The following is a 24,560-nucleotide window of genomic DNA, read 5'->3' as shown; positions in this document are numbered from 1 at the left end:
TTACTGGTGAAGAAAATATTGGGCAGACAGACCCGTATAAGGATTTTTACCATTAAAATTGGATGGATTCCATACATACGAGCTGATTCATTCAGCCTGATCTGCAAGGCCTCTTAAGTTAAATAATATATTCCTGACATAGGGCTTCCCTGGTGGCTCAGAGGGTAAAGAATCCACCTGCGTTGCGGGAGAGCAGGATTCAATCCCTGGGTTGGGAATGTCCCCTGGAGGAGGGCATGGCACTCTAGTATTCTTGCCTGGAGGATCCCATGGAGAGAGCCTGGCAGGCTACAGACCATGGGGTCGCCAAGAGCTGGACACGACTGAGTGATAGAGCACACGTTCTGATCATAAGAGTCATTAAAAACTATCCCTGCAAAACCAGGAGTCACTGTTGACACTAATTACATGAAACCTTTTTTATTTTTATTTTTTCCCCAAACTTTAACCTTTTTATTTTGTATTGGGGTAGAGCTGATTAGCAGTGTTGTGGTGGTTTCAGGTGAACAGTGAAGGGACTCAGCCATACACATATTCTCCCCTAAAGCCCCCCCCATCCAGACTGGCTCGTACCATCGAGCAGAGTTCCATGTGCTATATAATAGGTCCTTGTTAGTTATCCATTTTAAATACAGCAGTGTGTATTATCTTCCCTAAATCCCTAACTATCTCTTCTCCACAGCAACCATAAGTTCAGTATGTGAAACCATTTTTAATTCTTTGTTTATGTAGGTGGCAATTTTATGTCAGTTCCTCAGAGAGATTGACTACAAAACAGCCTTTAAATCACTGCAGGAACAAAACAGGTATGAATGGTTTTTAAAATAGAGGTGAAATTTTCTGCTTAAGGAAGATGAAATAACTGAATTCTGTTTTTCAGTCATGATGCAATGGATTCCTACTATGACTACATATGGGATGTTACCATTTTGGAATATTTGACTTGTATCCTTTCATTAACATATGTGTGTGTTACTAGAACAGTTCATTTTCTGTAAATTAAAGAAGTATTTAATATCGTGTATTTTCTAAATAAAAAATGAACAGAACAGAGACTCTATATCATGATATGTCATAGTATTAAATTTATTATTCTTAACTGATTCATTTAGATCTTCATCATAAAAGAGGAGAAACAGATAAAAGACAAATTGCAGTAAGTTTTTTTGTGCTTTGATTCTTCGGTGATACACTTAATTTCCCTGATACTAAACCATTTCTTGTCTCACACAGTGTTGGTGCCCTCACATGGTCTGCGAGGTCGAGAGTGGCCTGACCGCTAGCTAGTCACTTGACTCCCCTTTGCTAAGTCTTGCTGCCCCAGTACCCCTGCCATTCTTTGAGCATGCCAAGAACATTCACCACCAAAGTGTCTGTAAGATTTTCTCTTTCAGGAACATTCTTTTTTAACTTTGCTCAGGTTTCTCCTCAGATGTCACCTTTTTAGAAATCATTACTTTGCTGTTGTTCAGTCGCTGAGTTGTGTCCCACTCTTTGCGGCCCCATGGACTGCAGCATGCCAGGCTCCTCTGTCCTTCACTGTCTCCTGGAATTTGCTCAAGTTCATGTCCTGATCCAACCATCTCATCCTCTGCTGCCCCTTTTTCCTTTTGTCTTCAGTCTTTCCCAGCATCAGGGTCTTTTCTAATGAGTTGGCTCTTTCCATCAGCTGGCCAAAGTATTAGAGCTTCAGCATCATTCCAATGAATATTCAGGGTTGATTTCCTTTAGGATTGACTGGTTTGATCTCCTTGCTGTCCAGGGGACTCTCAAGAGTCTTCCCCAACACCACAATTTGAAAGCATCAGTTCTTCAGCACTCAGCCTTCTTTATGGTCCACCTCTCACATCCATATGTGACTATGGAAAAACCACACCTTTGGCTGTTGGCAAAGTGATGTCTCTGCTTTTTAATACATTGCCCAGGTTTGTCATAGCTTTCTTCCCAAGAAGCAGGGGTCTTTTAATTTCATGGCTGCAGTCACCATCCACAGTAATTTTGGAGCCCAAGAAAATGAAATTTCACTGCTTCCATGTTTTCCCCTTCTGTTTGCCCTAAAGTGTTGGGATCGGGTGTTGATATTAGTTTTTTGAATGTTGAATTTTAAGCTGGGCTTTTCACTCTCCTCTTTCACCCTCGTCAAGAGGCCATCTAGTTCCTCTTCACTTTCTGCCATTAGAATGGTATCATCTGTGTATCCGAGGTTGTTGATATTTTAAAGCTTCCTATTTGGACTAAACTCTATGGCTATTACTTAGAGGCGACAGAATGACAACAGCATCTTTAAAAAGAGAGAAAGAGACAAGAGTATGTTGTGCCAGTTCCACTTTATTGGAAGCTGCTCGCTCTTTTGTTTACAACTTAACCAGGGTTGGAAGGTAATGCTGAAAATTTCTCAGTACCCTGATGAGATATCCAGATTACCTCTACTTTTATAATTTTTTAAGCCCCTTCTTGGAAGCTTAAACCTACCTCCTTATTAGCTCATCTAAACGCTAACCTAGTTGTTCCTCTGCGTGCATCAAAAGATGTATAATCGACTTATCCAGCTCCCCAGCATTCCAGGTTTCATTGTCACCTTATTTATCAGCCTCCAGTATCCATTGCCAGGCCTTTTTGACAGAATTGCTCTATTAAGATCTCTCTGCCAGTAATCTGTCCCTTTCTTACCTCTTGACTTTCATATTTCTCATGATCATGAGATGTTCAAGTTTCATGACCAAGTCTCCAGACTGTCAGCCCTTTCCCAACTTGCCTTCTTTCCTACTGGCCTGGAGTACAGCACATACTGGCTTGTGTACTCCATGGCCTGCAGCCTTAGTTGGCCCCTGATTTCCTGTGTCCACCTGCCAGTAGTCAGTGGTCTGCCTTCTTTTTAGGGAATATTTTAGGTTTCTCTCCTTTTCCCATTTTCAGTAACTTCCTTGTGTTTGAAGTAGACAAGGAAAAAAGACTGATCAGTTCCTGTCCTTGTGAAAGTGTCCTTGGGAGTTATAGCCCTGTGAGCGCCCGCTTCAAATTCCTGTTTCAGATCCCTACTTTTCACCTTTGAAACAATCACCAGCTGGACTCAGTATGTTGATGCTACTCCTTTATGAAGATACATTTTTATGCTTTTGATTCTGTCCCTTCAGTCATTCTATCCCTTCCAGTTGGTTATCTCCCCTCTTATATTGTCAAGCACTCCTGTTAAACCTATGAACTATTTCATCTTTAATAAAAACTTCTCTTGACTGTGCCTCTACCTCTTTCTGTCCCCTCTGCCTAGTTTTTTGAAGCTCTTTTACCCAGTTTGATTTCTCCTGTCCCCCACTGTTTTCAAGGGACAGCAAAAGCCAACGGCAGTGACTACTTTTCAGTCTTTATTCTATTGTTTACACCTCCTTCCTTCCTTGAAATTCTTTATTCCTTTGGCTTCCTTGACATCATTAACTCCCTGACTCTTCAGCCTTTTCTTTGCGGATATTTCCCTATCTACCCTGAAACTTGGGTTTTTGTCAAGAAGTTAGTCCTTGGGTATTTCATGATGGCCCTTCATTCTCCCTAGGTAACCTCATTCACTTACGGTTTTGACCACTACCCACTTAGGGTGTGTTATTTCTCTCAAATATCTGCCTCCTATTCCAATTTCTGTCTTTTTAAAATTTTTATTGGGATATAATTGCTTTACAGTGTTGTGTTAGTCTGCTGTACAAGAGTCAGTCGGTTATATGTGTATTCCCTCTTTTTTAGATTTCTTTTCCATTTAGGTCATCACAGAGCACTGAGTAGTTTCCTTGCTATTCAGTAGGTTTTGTTTTTTTTTTAATATGTAGTAGTGTATATATGTCAGTCCCAATCTTGAAATTAATCCCCCCCACACACCGTTATCCATAAGTTTGTTCTCTGTCCAATTTGTCTTATACTTTGGACTTTTTTAGCCAGTTGTCTTCAGGATATTTTGTTTGAAATAACTCTGGTTATTCCCCACTACTAGGTTTTTTCACATGGATTCTTTCATATTTAAATAGCATTATCAGCAAGTCCTCCTACCCACTAACCTGAAGATCATTTCGAATAGTCTTAGCTTCCTTCAGGCTACCTTTCAAATAGTCTCTTGTTTTTTTTAAAAAAAAAAAAACTTGGAACTTCTTTAAAGGTAATTTTAAGATCTTAAAACATGCTCTCACAAAACATTCCATGGCAGAATGCTACTATAGATTTTTATCAGGTTGAAGTATTTCTTTCTAATCATTAAAGAGATGGGTCACTATATTTAGTGCTGAGCAACTAGCTATTTTTACATATATAAAAAGTGAAGCCCCCAAACATGAATTTTTATTTTTTTGAATTATTTTTTAGAATCTTTTAAAAATGTGTCAGATTACATGCAGGCTTTATTTAGTGATATTTTTAGTCAGATAAAACTTAAATGAATTTACTTAATATTCTGAAGATAAGTCCACAAACTGTGGTAATTGGTCTTTTCCTTGAGTGCTTCCAGTCTTTATGTTAATTTCTTCTACACCTCTTAGCATCTACAATTAGAGGTTCAGTTATCGTTGTTAGCAAGTAGGTAGTTTTATATTATGTATACTAGCAAAGCTTTGTTTTTTACCAGACCTCTAACAACATCACTTTTCTGTTTTGGAAGATCAAAGCCATCGGCCAGACAGAACTGAATGCAAGCAACCCAGAAGAAGTGTTACAGCTGGCAGCGCAGAGAAGGAAAAAAAAGTTTCTCCAAGCAATGGCGAAACTTTACTTTTAAGCAGTTAGTTACAATTTTTAACTTTTATTTTTTAAATGATGGGCTAAAAATAAACAGTATTAAAAGATTAAGTTTATATAATACATATGTACATATTTAGTGGCGTTTTCTTTTCAGACAGAATACTGAAACATATTAGTTTAAAAATGAAAACTATACAGAAGACTTCATACCATAACAATAGCTTAAATTTATAATTTCTTCAAAGGAAAAAGAGTCACATGTTCAACAACAATAAACTAGTAAATCTAGGATAATTTTCTAATCTACTTTTGAGGCTGACATTTCATTTTTAAAAAAACTAGAATATTTATGTAAGAGTAGCTATATACAGTAAGTTCTTATGTCAAGGTTTTGTTGCCTTTTTTTTTTTTAATAAATAGATTTCTAGGAGTCAGTATACATTTACTGCTTTTCTGCCTTAAGAAAATAGAAGTTTAGGTCAAGTGTTAAGCTTTATCACTTTGACACTGTCCTTAACTCATAATGTAAGAATTTAAAAAGGACCTTAGCAGTTTTGCAAATATAAATAAAGCCTTAGTCACACTAAATTAAGATAACCCTAAAGATTTTTTTTAGAGTAATAAAGTGACTTTCTCATATAAATAGCTCGAAAGGGTACTTAAGTTTTTTGCCCCAATTGTGATGTACAAAGTTATTATAAAGCAACCTTTATGTCAAAGCCCCAAGTAGGAGCCACAGCATTTATCTTGTTTATAATTTCTTTGGTATTCCCACTGTTCAGAGTACAGTTTAAACACCATGTTCATCTAAGCTTTACTGGTTAGAAATGTTATATAGCAAGGCAAATAAAAATAGTCAAACAGATTAAAGTTCACCATTTTTTAAAAATTCAAGTTTTATAATAGCTTGCTTGCTACAGCAGCTATAGATAAATTAGTCACCTTATTACAAAACTAAACCTTTGTAAACAAGTTTAAATTTTATTTTCAAGAACCAAATTGCACTAGTTAAGAGTTTATAAATTTTGAGAATCTAAGAACTAGATTCAAAGTACTGTATCATTTAATATACCCTTTAAGGTAACAGTTATCTAGTTGAAAATTCCAATGATGAAATTCCTAGTTTATCAAGATAAACATAGCAACACTGGGTCAAAAGACTTGTTATGGCATAAATCGTGGCTGGCTTTTATCCAGCCAGTATTGGGAATGAAGTCATCTTTGTAAACAAGTACTGCTGTTTCTTTAAACAGCTAACATGGGAATTAAATACACTTCCTCCTTAGTGCCAATTTTAAGTGGTTTTTAAATCAAAGAATGGCAGTGAAACTTCTGAATTGGCAGGACAGTCACAGCACTATTTTCCTGTAAAACTTAAGTAGTTAAGTTCCATGAAATGCTGTGCAGCACTTCATCAGTTCCAAGTTGTTTGCTCAGTTAACTTTCTTAGTGTTTTCCTGGTGGTTTTTCAGTGCTCTTCGGTGGTGTCATAATGCCTCCATTGCACACTGGTGACAACTGTCCCTCCTTTCTGAAGGTGTTTACATAATTTACTTCATCCTATACATGTAAAGAAATCATGTAGAGATTAACAGCTAAGATAAAGCATTGATATGATAACAAAGTCAAACCAGACTCTTAGGCTTAATATAATGGTCTCTTTCTGTCTTTACAACTGTGACTAGTCATATTCTAGAGGTTCAACAATATTAACTGCCTGCAACTTGTATTTTTAAACTACCTGGAGTACTGGTATTAATCTTGAGACACTTAAAAATCTTGATTGGACTTCAAAGTTAATTTTTATTAGGTTTTCTACATTTGAAATCAGTGTCCTCACTGGAACTTTCTATCCCCTTACTATCTTATATTACTGCCTGAAATATTACTCCATTAGTATCCTTACTGTCAGTTTCAGTGCCTTATCAAATAGACCAAAAAATACAAGAAACATACCAGCATAGCCAGATAATTTGTATGTGTCTGTATGTTGTGTCTGTCTTCCATAGAAATCTTCTTAAAAATCTTAAGCTTTGCTGGGCTAGTACTTTTTACTACACTGACAAAAGGTACCATCCAGTCTACACATTCAGAAATGTTGTCCCATTCCAAACCTAGATAAAGAAAAGTTAGAAAAATACATGTATCATTAGAAAAATACATATGTTTCTGTTATATCAGAAACATGATTACTGTATTTGCTTGTGCTTCAAAATTTAAAGATAGTTAATTAAAAACTCATGTAAAAAGGAAACCAAAACAAGCACATAAAACAAAATCAACAAGTTTAGCAAGTCAAAACAGATTATTCCTCTTAAATGGTTTATAATGTGACTGTTTTGAGGGAGAAAAAGAGCTTTTTAGCCAGTACATGCTACATAGGGAATTGAAACTGTCAAAACCCAAAAACTTAAGGCAGAGCTGTAATCACACTGACTAACTTCAAATGGATTTAAATTCCATTTGACTTCATTTTTAAAGAAAATACTTACTTATTTGGCTGCCCCGGGTCTTAGTTGCAGCATGTGGGATCTAGATCCCTGACCAGGGAGGCACCTGGGCCCCTGCATCAGGAATGTGGAATTTTAGCCACTGAACCACAAGGGATGTCCCAACCTTAATTTTTATTTGTGGATATATGCTGGAGTAGAAACTACTTAAAATAGAAGGGAAGATATTGCTAAACTGCTTTTTTCCATTAAAATTTTAAAGTCTTGTTTAGCAGGATGCTAAGTTCATAAATAGTCCCTTCAAGAGTTGTAAATGGGTTGAAAAAAGAACAAAATACACCGTCTTACCTGAGGCTTTCTTAACCACTTCAATAGAGGTAAAGTGGCACAAGGCAGCAGCAGCCAGTATTCTGTACTGGAACTCTAATGAATCAATGGCTAAAATACACAAATCTAGAAGCTAACAGAGGAAAAAGTGTAAGACTTTAGGAAAGAATGAGTACTACATGTCATTAGTCAGCTAGCATTTTAAAGTGCGTACAGTGTGGACCATATGCCAAGAATTGCTAAAACTGCAGGGATCCAAAGAGAAATAAATTGCCATCCAAAGGAAGTTCCAGTCTTGTTAACAGACAAGTAAAGGACTGTTACAATGTAGCATGCATATCCTATTAGGAAGTGCCCTGATGCAGAGCAGGGAAGACTGCTTAAATCAGTCTTAACAGAGGAGGCAGCCAGAGAGACTGGGGGGTAGAGAATGTTCTAGATACAGGAAACATAATTTACAAAAGTGTGAAAGTATTACTTTTCTGTGGAACTCCAGTATTTCAGAACACAAAAAATATGAAATAAGGAATATTTTTCCCTCATGTTTTTAAAAAGGGAGCTGCTAGAGAGTTACGGCCTAGAAAGGGTCTTTTAAGAAGTCAGACCTTTATAGTTCTGATTATTCTACTTATGAGAAGCAGGCAGGAAAGAATAGTACCCTCCTCCTGTACTTTCTTAGAATATTTGTTACACACTGGCCTAGGAAAGTTTAATTTAAACTTAAATTTTAAAATAATGTTATAACTAAATTAGGTGATTTTAATTCCAATATGTAAAATAGGTTCCATATGTATTCAAATATAAGACGGTAAGATAATTTATATTGCAATAATTTTTATACCATTTAAAACCTGAAACAACTGGCCGAAAAATATTTTTCTCTGTTAAATCAAAAAGAGGGATTTAACTGTCTACCTCATTCATACTCCTAGTGAAAAGTGCTCATGATATATTTAAACTCAAGTTTAAAAACTTTTCTAGAATTTTCAGTTAGCAATGTAAATACTGAGACAGAATTTTATGCATCAGGAGCTTTGTTCTAGTCAGTTAAGGAGTGAATTTAATTCAGTATGTTGTCATTTTGTTGTCTAGCCTATTTAACACTAAAGAAATACACTAAACAAAACCTGTAATTAATAACATTAGCATATATACAATAAAAATATCAATACCTGAGCAATACAATAAAAATATCAATACCTGAGCAATTTGAATGAACTTTTCCTGAGAATACTGAGGTAGAAGAACTTTAGGAGCATCTTTAAGAGCATCAACTTGGAGGAAAAGATTTAGCCAGGAGATGACCGTTACAGGACAAAGTTCCCATTTTAAAGCCTGTTAATGAAATTAAAATGCCTGTTAACAGGTGTAGTTATATATACACCACATTATATGGGTAGTTCCTTAAATAGCTGTTTTAAGAAACTTTCTGCTTTAGGCTTATTTCTTATTTTAATGAAAATATTTATAGGTATCTCACTATCTAAAGTGGCTTGTGTTTTAGTCTATCATCGATATAGACCCCTTTATTATACTCTAGTTATCTTTATTTACAAAGTTCATTGGGCCTGTTTTTCATTTCTGTTTTTCTCATTTCCAGCAGCCCCTTGTCTTCCAAAAGTGTTCTCTACTTTATTGAAACTGCCCTTTTTAATTGTATTCAATGACTCCACAGCTAATTCCATTCAAGTCTTCCAAGAACTGATTCTACACTTTTTCTTTCTTTCTGTGATCTCCAGTGGCTTCTATTCAAAGTGTGAAAGTTAAAAAAAAAAAAAAAGACAAATCCTAATTTATGATAGCTTTCCCGCCACGAAGCCCTGGGACTTTACCATTTATAAGTCTACAATAGTTAGGACAGAACAGTCTTAATGCCTGTACGACCACCCAGAGAATTCCATCTTCTCTTTATATATCTTTATAGTATACCTAGGGCTTCCAGGTGGCGCTAGTGGTAAAAAGCCCACCTGCCAATGCAGGAGATGCAAGAGATCTGGGTTGGGAAGATCCCTTGAAGGAGGGCATGGCAACCCACTCCAGTATTCTTGCCTGGAGAATCTCATGGACAGAGGAGCCTGGCAGGTTACAGTCCATAGCGTTGCAAAGAGTTGGACATGACTAAAGTGACTTAGCATACATGTATGCATACACTGTACTTGAAGTTTGAATCTAGATAACTTGATTGTTAGAACATATCAGAACTATACTAAATATAATAACCTACAATGGGAAAAAATCTGAAAAATAATATGAACGTGTGTGTGTACATATACATATATAGAGCTGAATCACCTTTGCTGTACAGCTAAAACTAACATTTGAAAGTCAACTGTAAGTCAATAAATTTTTTTTAAAAAGAACAGTATCAGCATGCCAACAAGATCACATTCTAACATAGAGCTATCAATCTGAATGTTTATAAATATTTTACAACAAATTTGTAATTTATATTTCAATGCATATAGTTTATAGATAACTTACAAATGAAAGTCATATTGTGTTCTCCTCTATGTCCTATTTATAAAGCCATGATGCTCAAATTCCATAACATACTTTGTAGTAGCTAACATTCACCCTTTAATTTCTAATTCAAGGCCCAATTAAACACCTTTATGCTTCTCTCCTCTACCCTCTATTAATAGCCCTTGCCATACATATAGAGAAGAAAAAAAGGCAGTAAAATATTTCTCATTTTCTATCTGCTGGAAGTAGAAAAACAACTCAGATTTGAGAATCATTGTTGAGATTCATTTAGTACACACACTGTGCTAACTACCTGTAAGTTTTAAAAGTGTTGCTAAACACTTTTAAATTAACAAATAATATTCTCAATATAGGAAAATTTAAAAGATGCAGAAGAATAGTTTACAGGTTAAGCAAATTCCCCTCCCATCTTAGAACTGGATCCTAATACTAAAACCTCAGTTTTCACTACTTACATTGTAGTCTTTGAGTTTTGGTAAACTACAGTTACTAAATTGCAAGTAGAAATAATAAAGATATAATTATTATTACCTTTAATATAGCAAGTTCCATCCTTAAGATATCCTCTTCACTGCAAGCACCATCAGTGACATAAGCAAACTCTTGGAGCTTAGGAGCGTAGATTTCCTTTAAAATGAATTTAATTAATATCAAGCACAGTTGAGATTGAGACTAAAACAAACCTCATATATACACATATACAGACCACATCTAGGCTTCGTTTTTAAAAGACAGCTTCACAGTGATTATAAATCTTTATAAAATAATTCTATGATAGCCAAAACAACCTTACATTTAATGATATTTTTCATATCTAGGTATCTAAATTAGCCAACCTGTATTGATTGAAAGATTTGTATAGAACTGATTTAAAATCTTAGTTAATAAACAATTAGAGTGTTTTAATCAGTGATTTCAGCAACTGGTTAAAGCAGAAAGCCAAACTTGTTTTAGGACTGCCTAGCATACTAGACTAAAACAGGATACTCAACAAAGTCTAGAAACTGAAACTGTTAACCTTAAGTACAAAAGAATGGCTAGTCAGACAATAATTTGTGCAGTTTGTTGATGACAGATCTGTCTTAACAGAGAACAAGAACGAGAATGATCAGAGGAGTAGAAGAGATGCCTGCCACAGGTGAGAACAGGCTAAAGATCAAGATTCAGTCTAGAAAAATATTTGAAACATACAGTATTATTTCAGGTAAGGAAATACTGAAAATACAAACTTATAAAATTTGGGGACAGCCCGTAAACCTCAAAAGATAAAATGTGGAAGAAAAATACACTTAAGGAAATTAATGCATGATTCAGTCCCTCCCGTACCCTCAAAACTGTACAGGCTTTGAAAACATCAGATGAAGTCACTAATGATCTGTGCTGAATTTAAGAAAACTAGATTGAAACTATGTGAAAAAAGATTTCAGGCAGAAAAGTTATTTCCTTCTATCCTGGCACTATTATCAGATACAGAAATATTAGGCTGGATATAGATCATTATTCTAACCTAGTGTAGCATTTATTCCATTTGGTTGGTTAAGTAGGTTTCACAGACCATTTTGTTGAATCCAAGCACTATAACTAGGTATATAGAGACAGCATTGGTGGTTTTGTTTGGCACAGTGAGTCATGGAACATTTCACCTAGATTCTAGTCCCAGAATCAAACCAGAGACTTATAATTTAAGAGTTTGGGGTAAATATATCTAGGGATAAACTCTGAGAGCTTACCTCAAGTTTGGAAGCAATGAATAATGAGGTAATTCCAATCAGTTGAAGCATATTTTTATTTATATCCTTTTGTGTCAACATAAATCTATCAAAAAAGTCTTGTGCAAGATAAAATGTTTCCCTATGAAGTGTGTATACTTCACATACCTGGAGAAGAATCCAAACATTTAAATACTATTCCATTAATTTCTCCAAATTACAAAGTTCCTCTTAGCATACTAAAAAACAGTTTTCTGAAGCCCAACTTTTTAGGATACCAAATCACAAATGCAGGAAAAAATTAACGTGTGCTAATAGGATAAATAAATCTATTACCATCCTCACTGACTCTTAATTAGTTTCATAGGTTTTTTCCCCACATGGATTTAATGTGTTTATTCCCAGGTACATTTTGCTAACTATGGATAAGAACTTTTTTCCTATTAACTTTTAAATTTTTATTGATGATAAATGGGTGGGTGTTTTCATGATGCTTAGTTTGTCTTCTGATAGTTCCAAGTGATTCCTTTTCATCATTCTAGATATACATTTAACTACAAAATGACAAGTGTTTCTTCAGTGTTCTTACCTCATTTAAGAATTAAAGAAGAAAACGGAATGGATAACATTGGTGATAGTCAAAATTTTTATTGTATTCCTTGTTTCTGACTGTAATGGGAGTTCCCCTAATGTTACACTATTACTATCACTAATAAGTAATCTCTGTCATTTCCACAACATAGGGAAAGCTTTTAATTCTCAAAATAATTTTATGAAGCAGGGAGGAAACAGAGGGATAGACATCAATGTGTTTCTAATAAACATTTAACGTGTTAAGGAAATTTATTCCTAGTTAATTACACATTTTAAAATCAGGAATGTATATTGAATTTCAAAAAATACCTTTTACATCCATGATATATAACCTTATGATTTTTCTTAAACTATAAATAGAGTTGCAAATGTTGACCCATTTTTTGCATTCCTAGACTGAAAGAATATACTAAGACAAAGTAGAGATTAGTGCTCTGCTGGATTTGACTTACTATATTCTATTTGGTTTTGTATATGAAATCATATATTTAAGGGAAAATAGGGATAAATTTGATAGACAACCACTGAATAAAAATCAATTTAACATAAAAAGGAAAAATAAAATCAACATAATTATGCTGAAAAGTTGCATTCATGATCACTAGACATTCAGAAAAAGTCAGAAATCAACTACAGTCTTGTACACATATGATTGAAATATAATCTTCCCTTCTAGTCAGAATAAGGAATAAGATGACCAGATTCAGAAGGACAACATTTTGTACTCATAAGAACTTTTCTGATGGCTTCTGAGATCTATTCTGCCATGTGGTACTTCCCCCTTAAAATTCACTGTCTCTATACAAAACAGGGAAATTACAGAGCAAATATCCAAGGATTGTGGGAAAATCAATTTGTTATCAATACAGGTAATCATTTTCTCAATTTGAGATTCTTTCAGAATTATTATCCAGAAAGGATATGGGGCCTAAATGAGAGCAGACATTCTGGCACAGATATTTAGGGACTTCTGGGTCACTAATTATTTCTTTAATGGTACAGCTTATTTCTGAAAGGAACAGAAGGATATAATAAAAGGAAGTTACATGGCTTCCTTTGGGCTTAGGGCTACTGGATATTCAAAGCCTCCTTATCATTTAGGATATAGAAATTAGGATTCCAAATCATAATTTGATTTTGGTGATGAAGGACTTCTGAGGTCTGAAGCCTAGTCCTGGCTTTTCACTTTGCACGGCAGACTTCAAAACCTTGTCAAATTCTGTTCATCTCGAGTATGCTTGGCACCTAGAACAGTGCCTAGTACACAGCAATACTCAGATACCAGGACTTCTAAATTGTGTTTGGGTTGTATGGGATATAGTGGCTGTGTCAAGATTTTACTCTTATCATCTGCTGGTGAACAGCACCCAAAAAATGCCTCCTGAGGTCTTTCCTGGTGGTCCAATGGTTAAGCCTGTGCTCCCAGTGCAGGGATTTGAGGGAACTAGGTCCCACATGCTGCAACTAAGAGTTCACATACTGCAACTGAAGATCTACATGCCACAACTAAGACGCTGTACAGCCAAATAAGTACTAAACAACAACAAAAAGGCTCCTGGAAATAGGTAATATACCATGAGGGCACATGGAAAGCATATTATGTTTAAATACGTTTCCATCATACAGAGAAAAAGGAATTTTGTACTGCTAGAACATACCTCTAAAAGCCAGTCTAGAAGTATTGACCTCATCTGTGGTTCCAACTCAGAATGCAGAACTTCAAAATGTTTGTCGTGAACATATCTGGTCTCTTTTTTTAACATGTTTAGCCAAACATCTTGTGAACATCCCCAGCTATGGAAAGGCGAAAAATATTGTGTGATCTACATAATATATGGCTATCTGTTTCACATTGAATAGACTGAACTTCCAAACACTGAATTAGAATTTGGAAGGAACAGCTCTTAAATTAGGAAAAATTGCTACTTTAAGAAACCATTTCTTTAACATGAAATTATACAAAGAACTTGGACTATGATAATCTAAATTGACAGATTTCAAGAATGACTTAGCAGCAGCAGCAAGAATACCTTCTAGTCCCCATTTACTTATATTTTGCAAAGGCATTGATTTAAGATAACCATGTCTTCTCGAGAACAATACTAAAAAAGTAAGCACTTAGAAGGTATGATCCCAGTAGAGATAGTCTCAATCACCTCCAAACAGACTGTCAGTACTCTGCAGTGGGAGTTAGGTGGGACAGGACAAAAGGAAGATGGGTGAGTTTAAACATCTGAGTCCATTAATTTGCTTATTAAAGCCAAATATAAATTACTACATATTTTATATAAGCTGTACCTCTTAGTCATTAATTAACTATAAAAAAGTATAGACCTTAATAACTAATCTTGGTAAGAAGAGGAGCTAATCTATCAAATGAAAATGCTGTACATGTTAAAATACTTCCAGCTTAACAATGTATATAAATTACTTAAACGCTATTAAAAAAGGTGATTCAGTTCTGATAAGGCTTACAAGTCTTCAGCAAGCAAATGAAAATGTTATACAATCAATGTTTTAAATACCTATGTCATCTGTAATAGGACTACTGCCAGAAAACATGTGCTTAAAGACTAGTTTTTTAAAAAGCAGTTTTTACAAATTTTTATCTTATAATGAAGGCAAAAAAACAAAAACAAAATAGCACCATATATTACATCAGTAAATTTTAATCTTTGACATTAAATTACTGAAAATTTTCTTACCTTAAATCAGGTAAAGGTGAAGGATTAATAAAAAGATTTTTAAATCTGTAGTTTGTAAATCTGGAGAAGTCACTTGTTCCTATTTCTTTGTGGGGTGTTTCAATGATAATGCAAGGACTGATCCCCCCGGATAATACAGGTGGCCAACAATTCTGTCATTTAAAGAAAACTATATTTGTACAGTAAGAAACCAGCTTTTGTCTGAGATCTTTTCTAAATGAAAGCTAATACTTCTAAACAGTCTATAGTTTCCCCCAAACACCATCATTTGCTAACAGTGCTGACAGTCTGGTTAATTCAAGCTGACATTCATATTTAATAATTAGCCCTATAAGTCATATCAGTGTTCATAAATAGTAACAGGATGTTTTAGACAACAAATTACAGTTCTGGAAATACAAGACATTAGGTATTGAGGGAGAGGAGAAAGAACAACAAAACGCATCTGTAGTCAAATACCACTTTCAATATTATAAAATTCTCCTATATTTAACGATAGTGTCCAGGGCACTTCCCCACCCTCTCCACTCCTTTAAGGCCTGTTTCAGGCCTTAAACTTTAGAATACATGAAAGCAAAACCTTGAAAGTAGAAACAATTACTTAAATATCTTAAGGGCCCTTTCTCCAGTCAGTGCTGGCTTCAAAGAGAACCACTATTTCTACAGTGTTTTCCGTACAACACGTAGGCAGAGTAGATAGTGAAGGGCTGGGTGCCAGTCTGTCACCGACTTTACAATCTATTTATGCCCTAGGAGCACTATTAGGTCCCTCCACTATAGTCAGAGAGGGAACAAAGAGCACTACATTGGACAGATTAGGCGGGCCCTGTGCACCAGGCAGCTCCTAGAGGGAGGGATTTACAAAGAGGAACCAGCTGCGTCAAGGCAAACTTACTCTGCAGCTGTAGTAGGATTCAGGGACATAAAAACCACCCAAAGACAAGCGCCTTCCTGCTGACCCCTAGGGGCATTAAAAGTGTCAGGAATCTTCCTACCCCAAAGCAGTAACACAATTTTGTTTTTTGTTTTTCGGTCCCGCATTTGTGTCCCCCAAACCCAGCCCAGTTCTGCATTACCCTTATTTCATACTGATGTTTCTTGGTGACCTCCTCTTTTCTTTTTTTGACATCCTGGAAAATAAAAAAGTCATGGTTACACTAAGGTCCCAGCAAGGAATTTTCTCTCTCCTCTCTTCCCCTCCTTAACTCACCTGGGCCGTTTTCCTCTTCTTGGCCTGAATTATCTGGGCTTCTTGCGGGGAATCCGTCTGACTGGCCTGGGGCTGCTGTTTAGCTTGTAAACGGCTACTATAGAGTTTTTAAGAAGGAAGTTTAATTAGAAAGTGATTCGTCTCAAAGGCAGCAACTAACTTTGAAACATATTTCCAAGACAAATAACGTTACCTGCGTCTTGACATTCTCTTCTTTCAGGTGAAGGAAACCTCTGGGGGGGGGGGGGGGGGGGGGGAGGAAAAACCAGAGTCAAATACGTGGTCATAGTCTCCAAGTGCCAGTCAGAGGCTCACACCTAGATTCCTCAGGAGATGACCCGAGCCATTTTACCGCGATGACTTCTGCACTATATTAGCGCAGGATTTTTTAGACACATGCCTGTATTCCCACAACTCAAGGTACAGCCCGGATGGGGAGTGTTCAAAAAACATTTTGCAAAGCTCCCTGAGAGCCCCTCAGAACGCGCAGGGAAGCAGATGGGATCTTTTCTGCGTCCTGCACCCCTCTCCCCCGGACCCCCACCCCGAGCGGGGCCTGGGCAGCGCCCCCACTTTCCCCCACCTCCCACCCTGCACAAGCCGCGGGGAGAGGGGGTTGTGGAGGCGAGACGCTGAGGAGAAGCCGGTTCCGCGCCAATTTGGAGAGCGGCGGTGGCGGGGGAGCAGGGGGCGGAGGGAACTTGTGTCACGTCCTTCAGTCTCCTTTCCCTCCTTCCCGGCCCCGCCGGCCCCTGCCCACCGCCTGGAGGGGCACTGCGACCCCGACTCCAGATGGGAGATGAGGACGAAGAAAAGGTAGTTCCATTTAAAAAGTGGGGGTAGGGGGGAGAAACCGGGGTGGTGTGGGGCAACCGGTCGGCTCTGGGAACTTTTCTCCGCGTGGAGACCCTGACCCTCAACCCTCTTTCCTGAGGGGATAGCTCCCCCAATGGGGGCGGCACAGAGAAGCCCCGAGAATGAGGGGCTGCTCCGCGGCAGCCCTCCATCCCCTACCACCTCCCAGGTCCCCTGCCAAGGGTCCTGACAGGGACGCGGAACGCGGGAACCCGGCGTCCCCAGACGCCTGCTTCTCAGCCCTGCCCGCTTTCCCTGCCCCCCCAAGCTCCCGCCCGCGAGATGGATCGCCCCGGGGGTGAGGAGTGGGGTAGGAGTGAGGGGTTTCTTTCCTCCCGCATCCCGCCCTGCGCCCCGCACCTCCTCACCGCCAGACCCGCTACCGCTCGGCTCTCAGCTGGCGCCGGCGCCAACCCAATATATAGGCCGGGCCTGGCCCGCCCCGCGCGCATGCGCCGCAGACTGACACCTCCGGACAGCGCGCTCCCCTCCCCCGCACGCCCGCCACCCGCCCGCGCGCGCCGCGCCGCGCCCTGGCCTCCGTCCGCGCCCGCCCAGCTCGAGGGCCCGCAGGGCTGGCTCACCGCGGCCCCGTGCCCTTCTCCTGCCCGTGCGGCCCGGCGGCAGGAGAGACCCTCTCAAGAGGGCTCCGCTCCCCCGCCGCCGCCTCAGCCCTGCTCCCCGCCGCTCGACTTCATCAATCTCCCGCCAGTACGTTTCTGTTCCCTCCCTCCTCTCTCTACTCTCGAAGGTCGGGGTGTCAGGCCGCAGCCCCCAGCCCTGGCGTACGGCACTGTGGAGGCGGCTCGGGGGTGGGGATTGGGTGGGGGTGGGAGGCACAGAGCGGCTAGGAAGTGGCCATCCTGTGGCGCAGGCTGGCTGTCCCGCCTAGGCCTCCAGGAACCCGGGTTTTCTAAGGAGACGCGAGGACCCGAAAGGCCCGCCCCCTGCGGGCGGAGCGCGGCGCCGGGGGACTGGCGAGCTGGCCAATGGGAGGCGGGGACGGCGGCACAGCGTGGAGCCGCCTGGCGAGCTGGCCAATGGGAGGCGGGGACGGCGGCACAACGTGGAGCTGCTGCAGAATGTAAACACAGCGCGGTGCGCCGCGGACCACATGTGTGGCCGCGCACCGCGTGTGTCGCCGCGCGCCCCACCCGGGCCCAGTGGGACCCCTGGAGCCCCACGACACAGGGATGCCTGTCTTGCACTTTTCTCCAGCGCCCCCGCCGAGGTATGCATCAACCCTCTTATTTCCCCCGCCCTCTGTTTTGCGGACTCGGTCTTGGCTCTTCGTGGGGGTGGGTCCCTGCACCCCATGTCACCGAGCCCCTGCCTGGCAGCTTCCCCATTCAGTGGTCCCAGCGCAGGAAACAAAATACTCGCGCCGAGCCGCACGGTCCCTCTCTCTTCCCAACCTCCAATTCTGGAGCTCTTCAAGAGGAAGCGTAGACATCTCTCCGGAACGGGGCCGGGTGTGGGTGGGCGGGTGGCATTGTCCCTTTCCCCAAGAGAACGGTGGCTTTCCGGGGGGCCATGCCCGACGGGGACAGCGGTTCCACCACGTGCAGGCCCAGGGCCGGCCCGCCGCGCCCCGCCCCGCCGCTGCAGCCGCCAGCGCGCCCTGCGGAGCCCGCGCCAGCCGCCAGCGCGGGAGCTCGCCGCCCGCCTCCGAGCGGTCAGCCGAGGAGGCGGTCCGGCGCGTGTTTCCCTCCTTTTCCCCTAGCATCCAAGTTTGGGGTTCCCTTCGCTGCCTCTGCTTATGTTCCGCCCCGACGAGCCCCCAAGATCAGGGTATCTCCAAGTAGGACCAGCCGCGGACCCTCCCGCAGCCCGGGTTTGCGGGACGAGAAAGTGGGGTGGGGGACGCCAGGCGGGAACAAAGGCCCCCGGGGCGGGAGGAGCCTTGCGGGAGCTTCCTGGGCCCAGCGGCGGCTCCCACAGGACGCCGGCAGGCCGTGCTCTCTTCTCTGCCCGGGCCCGGGTGGAGCCGCCGGGGGAGGCCGGGAGCCCCGGCGCGGCGGCGCGGCCCGGGGCCTTCCCGAGATGCACCGGGAGGCGGTGGCCCCGGGCTCTCGGCTCCGCGCCTTTTGTGCCGCGCGGCCCGCGGAGCCTCGAAATCACGCGTGCGCTTCAGGCTAAGCCCTCCTTCACTGTTTTCCCATCACAGTCTCCGGACGCCGGCAAATTTATTTGTTTCCCTCCCAGATTTACCCGTGAGGAAATAAAGGTCTTGTCTTACGTGACACAGGCTTCCCAGGTGGCGCTAAGTGGTAAAGAACCCGCCTGTCAGTGCGAGAGGCAAGAGAGATGCAAGTTCGATTCCCTGGGTCGGGAAGATGCGCTGGAGGAGGAAATGGCAACCCGCTCCAGGTTTCTTGCCTGTAAGAGTCCTCGTGGACAGAGGAGCCTCCTGGGCTACAGTCCATGGGGTCGCACAGAGTCGGACACGACTGAAGTGACTTAGCGCACAAAAAGGTGTCATGGAATCAGAAGAGGCCCAGGAAACTTCATACTACTTAGGATGGTTTATGATGGTCTTCTCGATGAGAGGGGAGCTGGCTCCTTTTTGTAGTCACCTCAAAACGCTGTGCTGTTCCAGTGTAAAGCTTAGGGAGCTAATAGCGTGATAGTAAGAAATGGGAGGTTCCAACAAGCTTATGACTGGAACGTAAGCAAAACTGGTGGTCTCCGTGAGTGAATTTGGTAGTGACTCTGAAAACCACTCCCGGAAGTTTGGAAGCCCAGCGTCGGGCCAACGAGTAAATGAGACACCATTATTAGAAGTGTTTTGTGGACCATGGCGGTGACTATGAAGTGAACAGGGTGGGATCCTAGTAGAGGAGACATTAAAATCCTAAGACTGCTTTGTGTGGAAAGGGACAGGGTGAATTCTGCCATATTACCAGGACCTTAAATGAGAACCAAAATGATCAGGGCTTGCCTTTCAGGTGGACAAATCGTGGCATTTTGCTCTGCTGTAAGTCATCTTAATCCTTGTAAACCTGAGTTTTACGGAGAAAAGAAAACAGACCCTCGTTTCAAGGGCTGTTTCAGATTAAATTTTATAATGTGTATAGACACCCTCTGTATACACAATAGACCTTAATTTGAGTAAACTCCTGGAGTCAGTGGAGAACAGAAGAACCTGGCATGGTTCGGTCCATGGGGACTGCAGAGTCAGACACGACTTAACCACTGAGCAGCTACAATAGAGACCCTCTTGCATGCGTACCTATCAGAGAGCAGATGCTAAGTGCTATCTTCACTCTCCTATCCACCCCCCTTCCTAGTTTATACTCACAGACATGCAGGTTATAAAACTGCTGTTTCCCAAAGTTTTGTCCTCGTAGTCGTCCTTTTGGGTACCTATTTTAGGTATCATCTTTCAATATATTCTCTTTGTTTTGTATTTGTATATGTTCATTTTTAGCTCCCTCTTCTTTCTACTCATCCCAGTTTTAATATTTACTTACTTTGAAATGTATGAAATTCCTTTATACTTGTAACAGTTTTAGAAACTTTGGCCTTTTCTAAAGTATATTTTGTCCATTGTACATGCAACGTTAAAACACCATGGTAAATAAACTGTTGCCTCTACAGTGCTTTCATTTTCAGCAAAAAGGAAAGAAAAGGGGGTGGGGGGGAGATTCCTAGAAGGACAGATTTAAAAAAAGAAAAAAAATTAGGCCCAGTCCCAATTATTTCTTGCTTCTGCCCCTTTTCTCTGCCCTACCTCTGTGCTCTTCAATTATGCTCACCTCTCAGGAGAGTAATTACCAATTAAACAATTAAAATGTCTTTTGTCTTCAACTAGGCGGTGGGCCTTGTTTTTTTTTCTTTTTTTTTTTTTTTTTACAGCCAGTACCCACCTGTTCAGAGGCATGCTTGATAGGAGCTTGGTAAATACTGAATTGAATTATGGATAGGATATCTCATTATAGAACTTAAATTCTGTAAGGTTAGAGTGATGGATGGTAGAATTATTCCCAATTAATATTAGGATTTTTAAAATCAATAAACTATCTTTTAGAAAAGTTTTGCAGAAAAGTCAAGCAGGTAGAACAGAGCTTCCATAAACTCCTCTCGTCTCTTCCACCCTCCCCCACCATGGCGGTTTCCCATATTATTGACATCTCACTTTACTGTGGTGTGTTTGTTACCATATGAACCAATATCGATGCATTATATTATTGTTATGCAAAGTTGAGAACAATTAAAGTCTGTATTTCATTCAGATTTCCTTAGTTTACCCTAATATCTTTTTACTGTGGCAGGATACACACATCACATTTAGAAGTCATGTCTTCTTATGGTTCCTCTTGGCTGTGACTGTTTCTCAGACTCTTGTTCTTGATGACCTCAACAGTTTCTAGGAGTGCTGATCAGGTATTTTGGAGGATGTCTCTATGGTAATTTATCTGATGTTTTTCTCATGATTAGATGTTTATGGGTTTGGAGAAAAGATCACAGAGGTAAAGTGTCATTTTCATCACATCATATCGAAGCTCCATGCGATCATCATGGTTTATGAACTGCTGCTGTTGACCTTGATCATCTGGTCCTGTTTGTCAGGCTTTTCCATTGTAAAGTTGCCCCCCACACTCCACTATATACCTACTCTTGGGAAGGAGGTCACCGTATTTAGCCCACACCTAAGGAGTGGGTCCTTATGCCCCCTCCTTCAGGGTAAAGTATCTACATGGTTCATTTGGAATTCTTCCATGTGGGAAATTGTCTCCTCTTCATTTATTAAGTCATCCAATGATTTCTTTATATCTTGTTGCTCAAATTCTAACTTTGGTCAGGGTAATACCTATTTATTGTTTCAGGGCTGATTTAAAGTTAAACAACAATGAATGTGGCTAAATGATAACATTTCTCACATATAAGAGAGGAATAAAACTCCCCCTCCCCATTTCATTAGACTTCCTTATTATCTGTATTAGCCAAAACGAAACTACAGAAAAACAATCCTTCCAGATTGTAATAATGGATTACCCATCAGACTGTTCTTTATAGCGCTTCATTATGGATATTTATCAGTATACTGGCTTTATTTTTGACCTGGGGAGTGGTGGTACAAGGACTGCTAGTATAGTTGGCTGAGTTGATTTGTTCTAGGGCACCCGTGGTTTTAACTGATGTTGCATTTGCATCATCAGAGCCAACAGTAATGTGTTGAAAAAGTCAAACATCTTAATTTTTTTGTGAAAATAGTTGTGACCTTTTGGTCCTTCTGAAAGGGGCTTCGGAATCCTCGCCCCAGCAGACATCTATGGAACACACTTTGAGAAGGGCAGACCTAGTTTCCAAATCAGAATGCTAGGAGTCATCTTGGTCCCCTAGTGGAATCTGATTCCAGCCCCCCTGTGCTGTGTTGTCTTCCAATTACCTTTGCGTCTCTAAAGGAGATCAGTCCTGGGTGTTCTTTGGAAGGACTGATGTTGAAGCTGAAAACCTTGGCCACCTGATGCGAAGAACTGACATTTGAAAAGACCCTGATGCTGGGAATGATTGAAGGTGGGAGAAGCAGGGGATGACAGAGGATGAGATAGTTGGATGGAATCACCGACTTAAGGGACATGACTTTGAGCAAGCTCCGGGAGTTGGTGATGGACAGGGAGGCCTGGCATGCTGCAGTCCATGGGGTTGCAAAGAGTCAGACAGGACTGAGCGACTGAACTGACCTGACCATCACATCATTTCCAAATTCTCTCCCCGCCCCGCCCCCTTAGTTCGGGACTCCATTCTTTCCTTAAATACTACAGTAATCTCCTAAGTGGTTTTCCTGACATGTGTTGCCCCTTCTATTTTGTGTTCTAGTGTATCTCCCACGTTCTCTAAAGCACAGATCTAACCACCCAGCCAAGGGCCTGTTGTGGATCACTTTGGGTTAAAGGCCAAGGCCCCTACTTAACACACATAGCCTCTCGAACCCAGGAAATTCAGCGGGGTGCCGAAATTCAACGGGGTGCCGTCCTGCCCCTCCCTGCCTTTTTCACTTCCGACCTTTGCGCCTGCACCTCTCCCCCCACCTCTACTGTCTTCCCCAGCTCCCCCCGGGAATCCGTCCAGACGCAGAGACGCCTCCTCTAGAAGGTGTCCCAGCGGCCGGAGGCAGGGCGCCCCTTCACCCCTCGGCCTCCTGCCTCCGGCCTCTCCCACGGCCCTTCCCAGGCTGCAGGGGGCTGGGGAGACAGGCTGCCTCTGGGGGCCCCTCACGCTGGGCCTGGGGCCTGGCCGACGGCGGCCTCTGTGCTCGCCGGGGGGCGGCCCTCCTGCCGGGACTCCGGCGCACGCCCGGGGGAAGCGCTTCGCCGCGGGCAGCTCGGAGGGCCGGCCGGGCCGCGGCCGAGCGCAGCCCGCTAGAGGCGGAGCTGCTCCCGGGCTCGGGGGCCCAGGGCGCCCGCTCGGCCGCGCTGTTCGCGGCTGTCACCTGGGAGGCGGGCCTGTGAGGAGGACGGCCTCTAGCGGGTGGGAGCGCGAGCTGGCCCTGAAGCCGGCGGGGCCGGCCCCGCTCCCAGTGCAGGGAAAGAACAGGGGTAAACAGCAGCCTTGGAAATCCAGCAGCTCTGCGTGGAGGTTGAAACAGACAGGAGGGTGAGAGTTGGATCGGCCCCCTCTGGGCCAGGCGCGGTTAACTGCAGGACGTGAACTGCCCACAAGAGCCTACATTTTTGAGGGGTCGGCAACAGAGAGCTTGAACTGTGTTGCTGGAGAAGACTCTTGAGAGTCCCTTGCACTGCACGGAGATCCAACCAGTCCATCCTAAAGGAAATCAGTCCTGAGTGTTCATCGGAAGGACTGATGCTGAAGCTGAAACTCCAGTACTTTGGCCACCTGATGCGAAGAATGGATTCATTTGAAAAGACCCTGATGCTGGGAAAGATTGAAGGCGGGAGGAGAAGGGGTCAGCAGAGAATGAGATGGTTGGATGGCATCCCCGACTCAATGGATATGAGTTTGAGCAAGCTCCTGGAGTTGGTGATGGACAGGGAGGCCTGGCATGCTGCAGTCCATGGGATTGGAGGCGACTGAGCGACTTTACTGACTGGCTGACAGAGAATAAATAACAAATAACTGTTAATAAGCACTATGGGGACTTCCCTGTAGCCCCGTGTACTTTTGTGGGAGCTAAGTACTGGATGTAGCCAAATAAATAAAAATTATTTTTAGGTGGAGGTACATGAACCTAGAGCCTATTATACAGAGTGAAATAAGTCAGAGAAAAACGAATATCGCATATAAATGCATATATATGAAATCTAGAAAGGTGGTTCAGATGAACCTATTTGCAGGGCAGCAATGGGGACGCAGACATAGAAAAAGACTTGTGGACACAGTGGGGGAAGGAGAGGGTGGGAGAAATTGAGAGAGTAGCAGGGAAATATATATATTACCATATGTAAAACATAGCCAGTGGAAACTTGCTATATGATGCAGGGAGCTCAAACCCAATGCTCTCGGACAACTTGGAGGGGTGCGATGGGGGAGGGAGACTCAGGAGGGTGGG

At 41.8% G+C, this 24,560-nt stretch overlaps 3 protein-coding genes across 8 annotated transcripts in view; 2 read left to right on the top strand and 1 right to left on the bottom strand.

Annotated features, from left to right (window-relative positions):
• INTS8 (integrator complex subunit 8) overlaps positions 1 to 4,835 on the top strand; it is a 47,249-nt gene extending 42,414 nt beyond the window's left edge. For both annotated transcript variants that reach the window (XM_042254462.1, XM_027973212.2), the window contains 4 exons: positions 733 to 806; positions 881 to 945; positions 1,113 to 1,156; positions 4,634 to 4,835. In XM_042254462.1, coding sequence (XP_042110396.1) covers positions 733 to 806; positions 881 to 945; positions 1,113 to 1,156; positions 4,634 to 4,750 — 300 coding nt within the window. In that variant the 3' untranslated portion in view covers positions 4,751 to 4,835. The remainder of the gene's footprint in view (positions 1 to 732; positions 807 to 880; positions 946 to 1,112; positions 1,157 to 4,633) is intronic.
• CCNE2 (cyclin E2) lies at positions 4,755 to 17,729 on the bottom strand. 5 transcript variants are annotated; one of them, XM_042254463.2, is made up of 12 exons: positions 17,632 to 17,729; positions 16,386 to 16,425; positions 16,193 to 16,289; positions 16,059 to 16,112; positions 14,983 to 15,134; positions 13,936 to 14,071; positions 11,705 to 11,851; positions 10,506 to 10,601; positions 8,691 to 8,825; positions 7,512 to 7,623; positions 6,670 to 6,827; positions 4,755 to 6,273 (listed from the first exon to the last, which is right to left on the bottom strand). In XM_042254463.2, the coding sequence occupies exons 2-12, from the start codon at positions 16,397 to 16,399 to the stop codon at positions 6,160 to 6,162; spliced, it is 1,215 nt and encodes a 404-aa protein (XP_042110397.1). In that variant the 5' UTR covers positions 16,400 to 16,425; positions 17,632 to 17,729; the 3' UTR covers positions 4,755 to 6,159. The 5 variants fall into 5 exon arrangements, with proteins under 5 accessions (XP_042110397.1, XP_012039495.1, XP_027829014.1 ...); XM_012184105.4 differs by lacking the exon at positions 17,632 to 17,729 and adding an exon at positions 17,408 to 17,442; XM_027973213.3 differs by lacking the exon at positions 17,632 to 17,729 and adding an exon at positions 17,416 to 17,442.
• LOC121820316 (uncharacterized) overlaps positions 17,330 to 24,560 on the top strand; it is a 50,949-nt gene continuing 43,718 nt past the window's right edge. The window contains exon 1 of the mRNA XM_042254065.2: positions 17,330 to 18,278. Coding sequence (XP_042109999.1) covers positions 17,330 to 18,278 — 949 coding nt within the window. The remainder of the gene's footprint in view (positions 18,279 to 24,560) is intronic.

This window comes from Ovis aries, chromosome 9, assembly GCF_016772045.2.
Source record: "Ovis aries strain OAR_USU_Benz2616 breed Rambouillet chromosome 9, ARS-UI_Ramb_v3.0, whole genome shotgun sequence".
NCBI lineage: Eukaryota > Metazoa > Chordata > Mammalia > Artiodactyla > Bovidae > Ovis > Ovis aries.
Note: the sequence above shows the minus strand (reverse complement) of the source record. Positions and strands in the feature narration are given on the sequence as shown.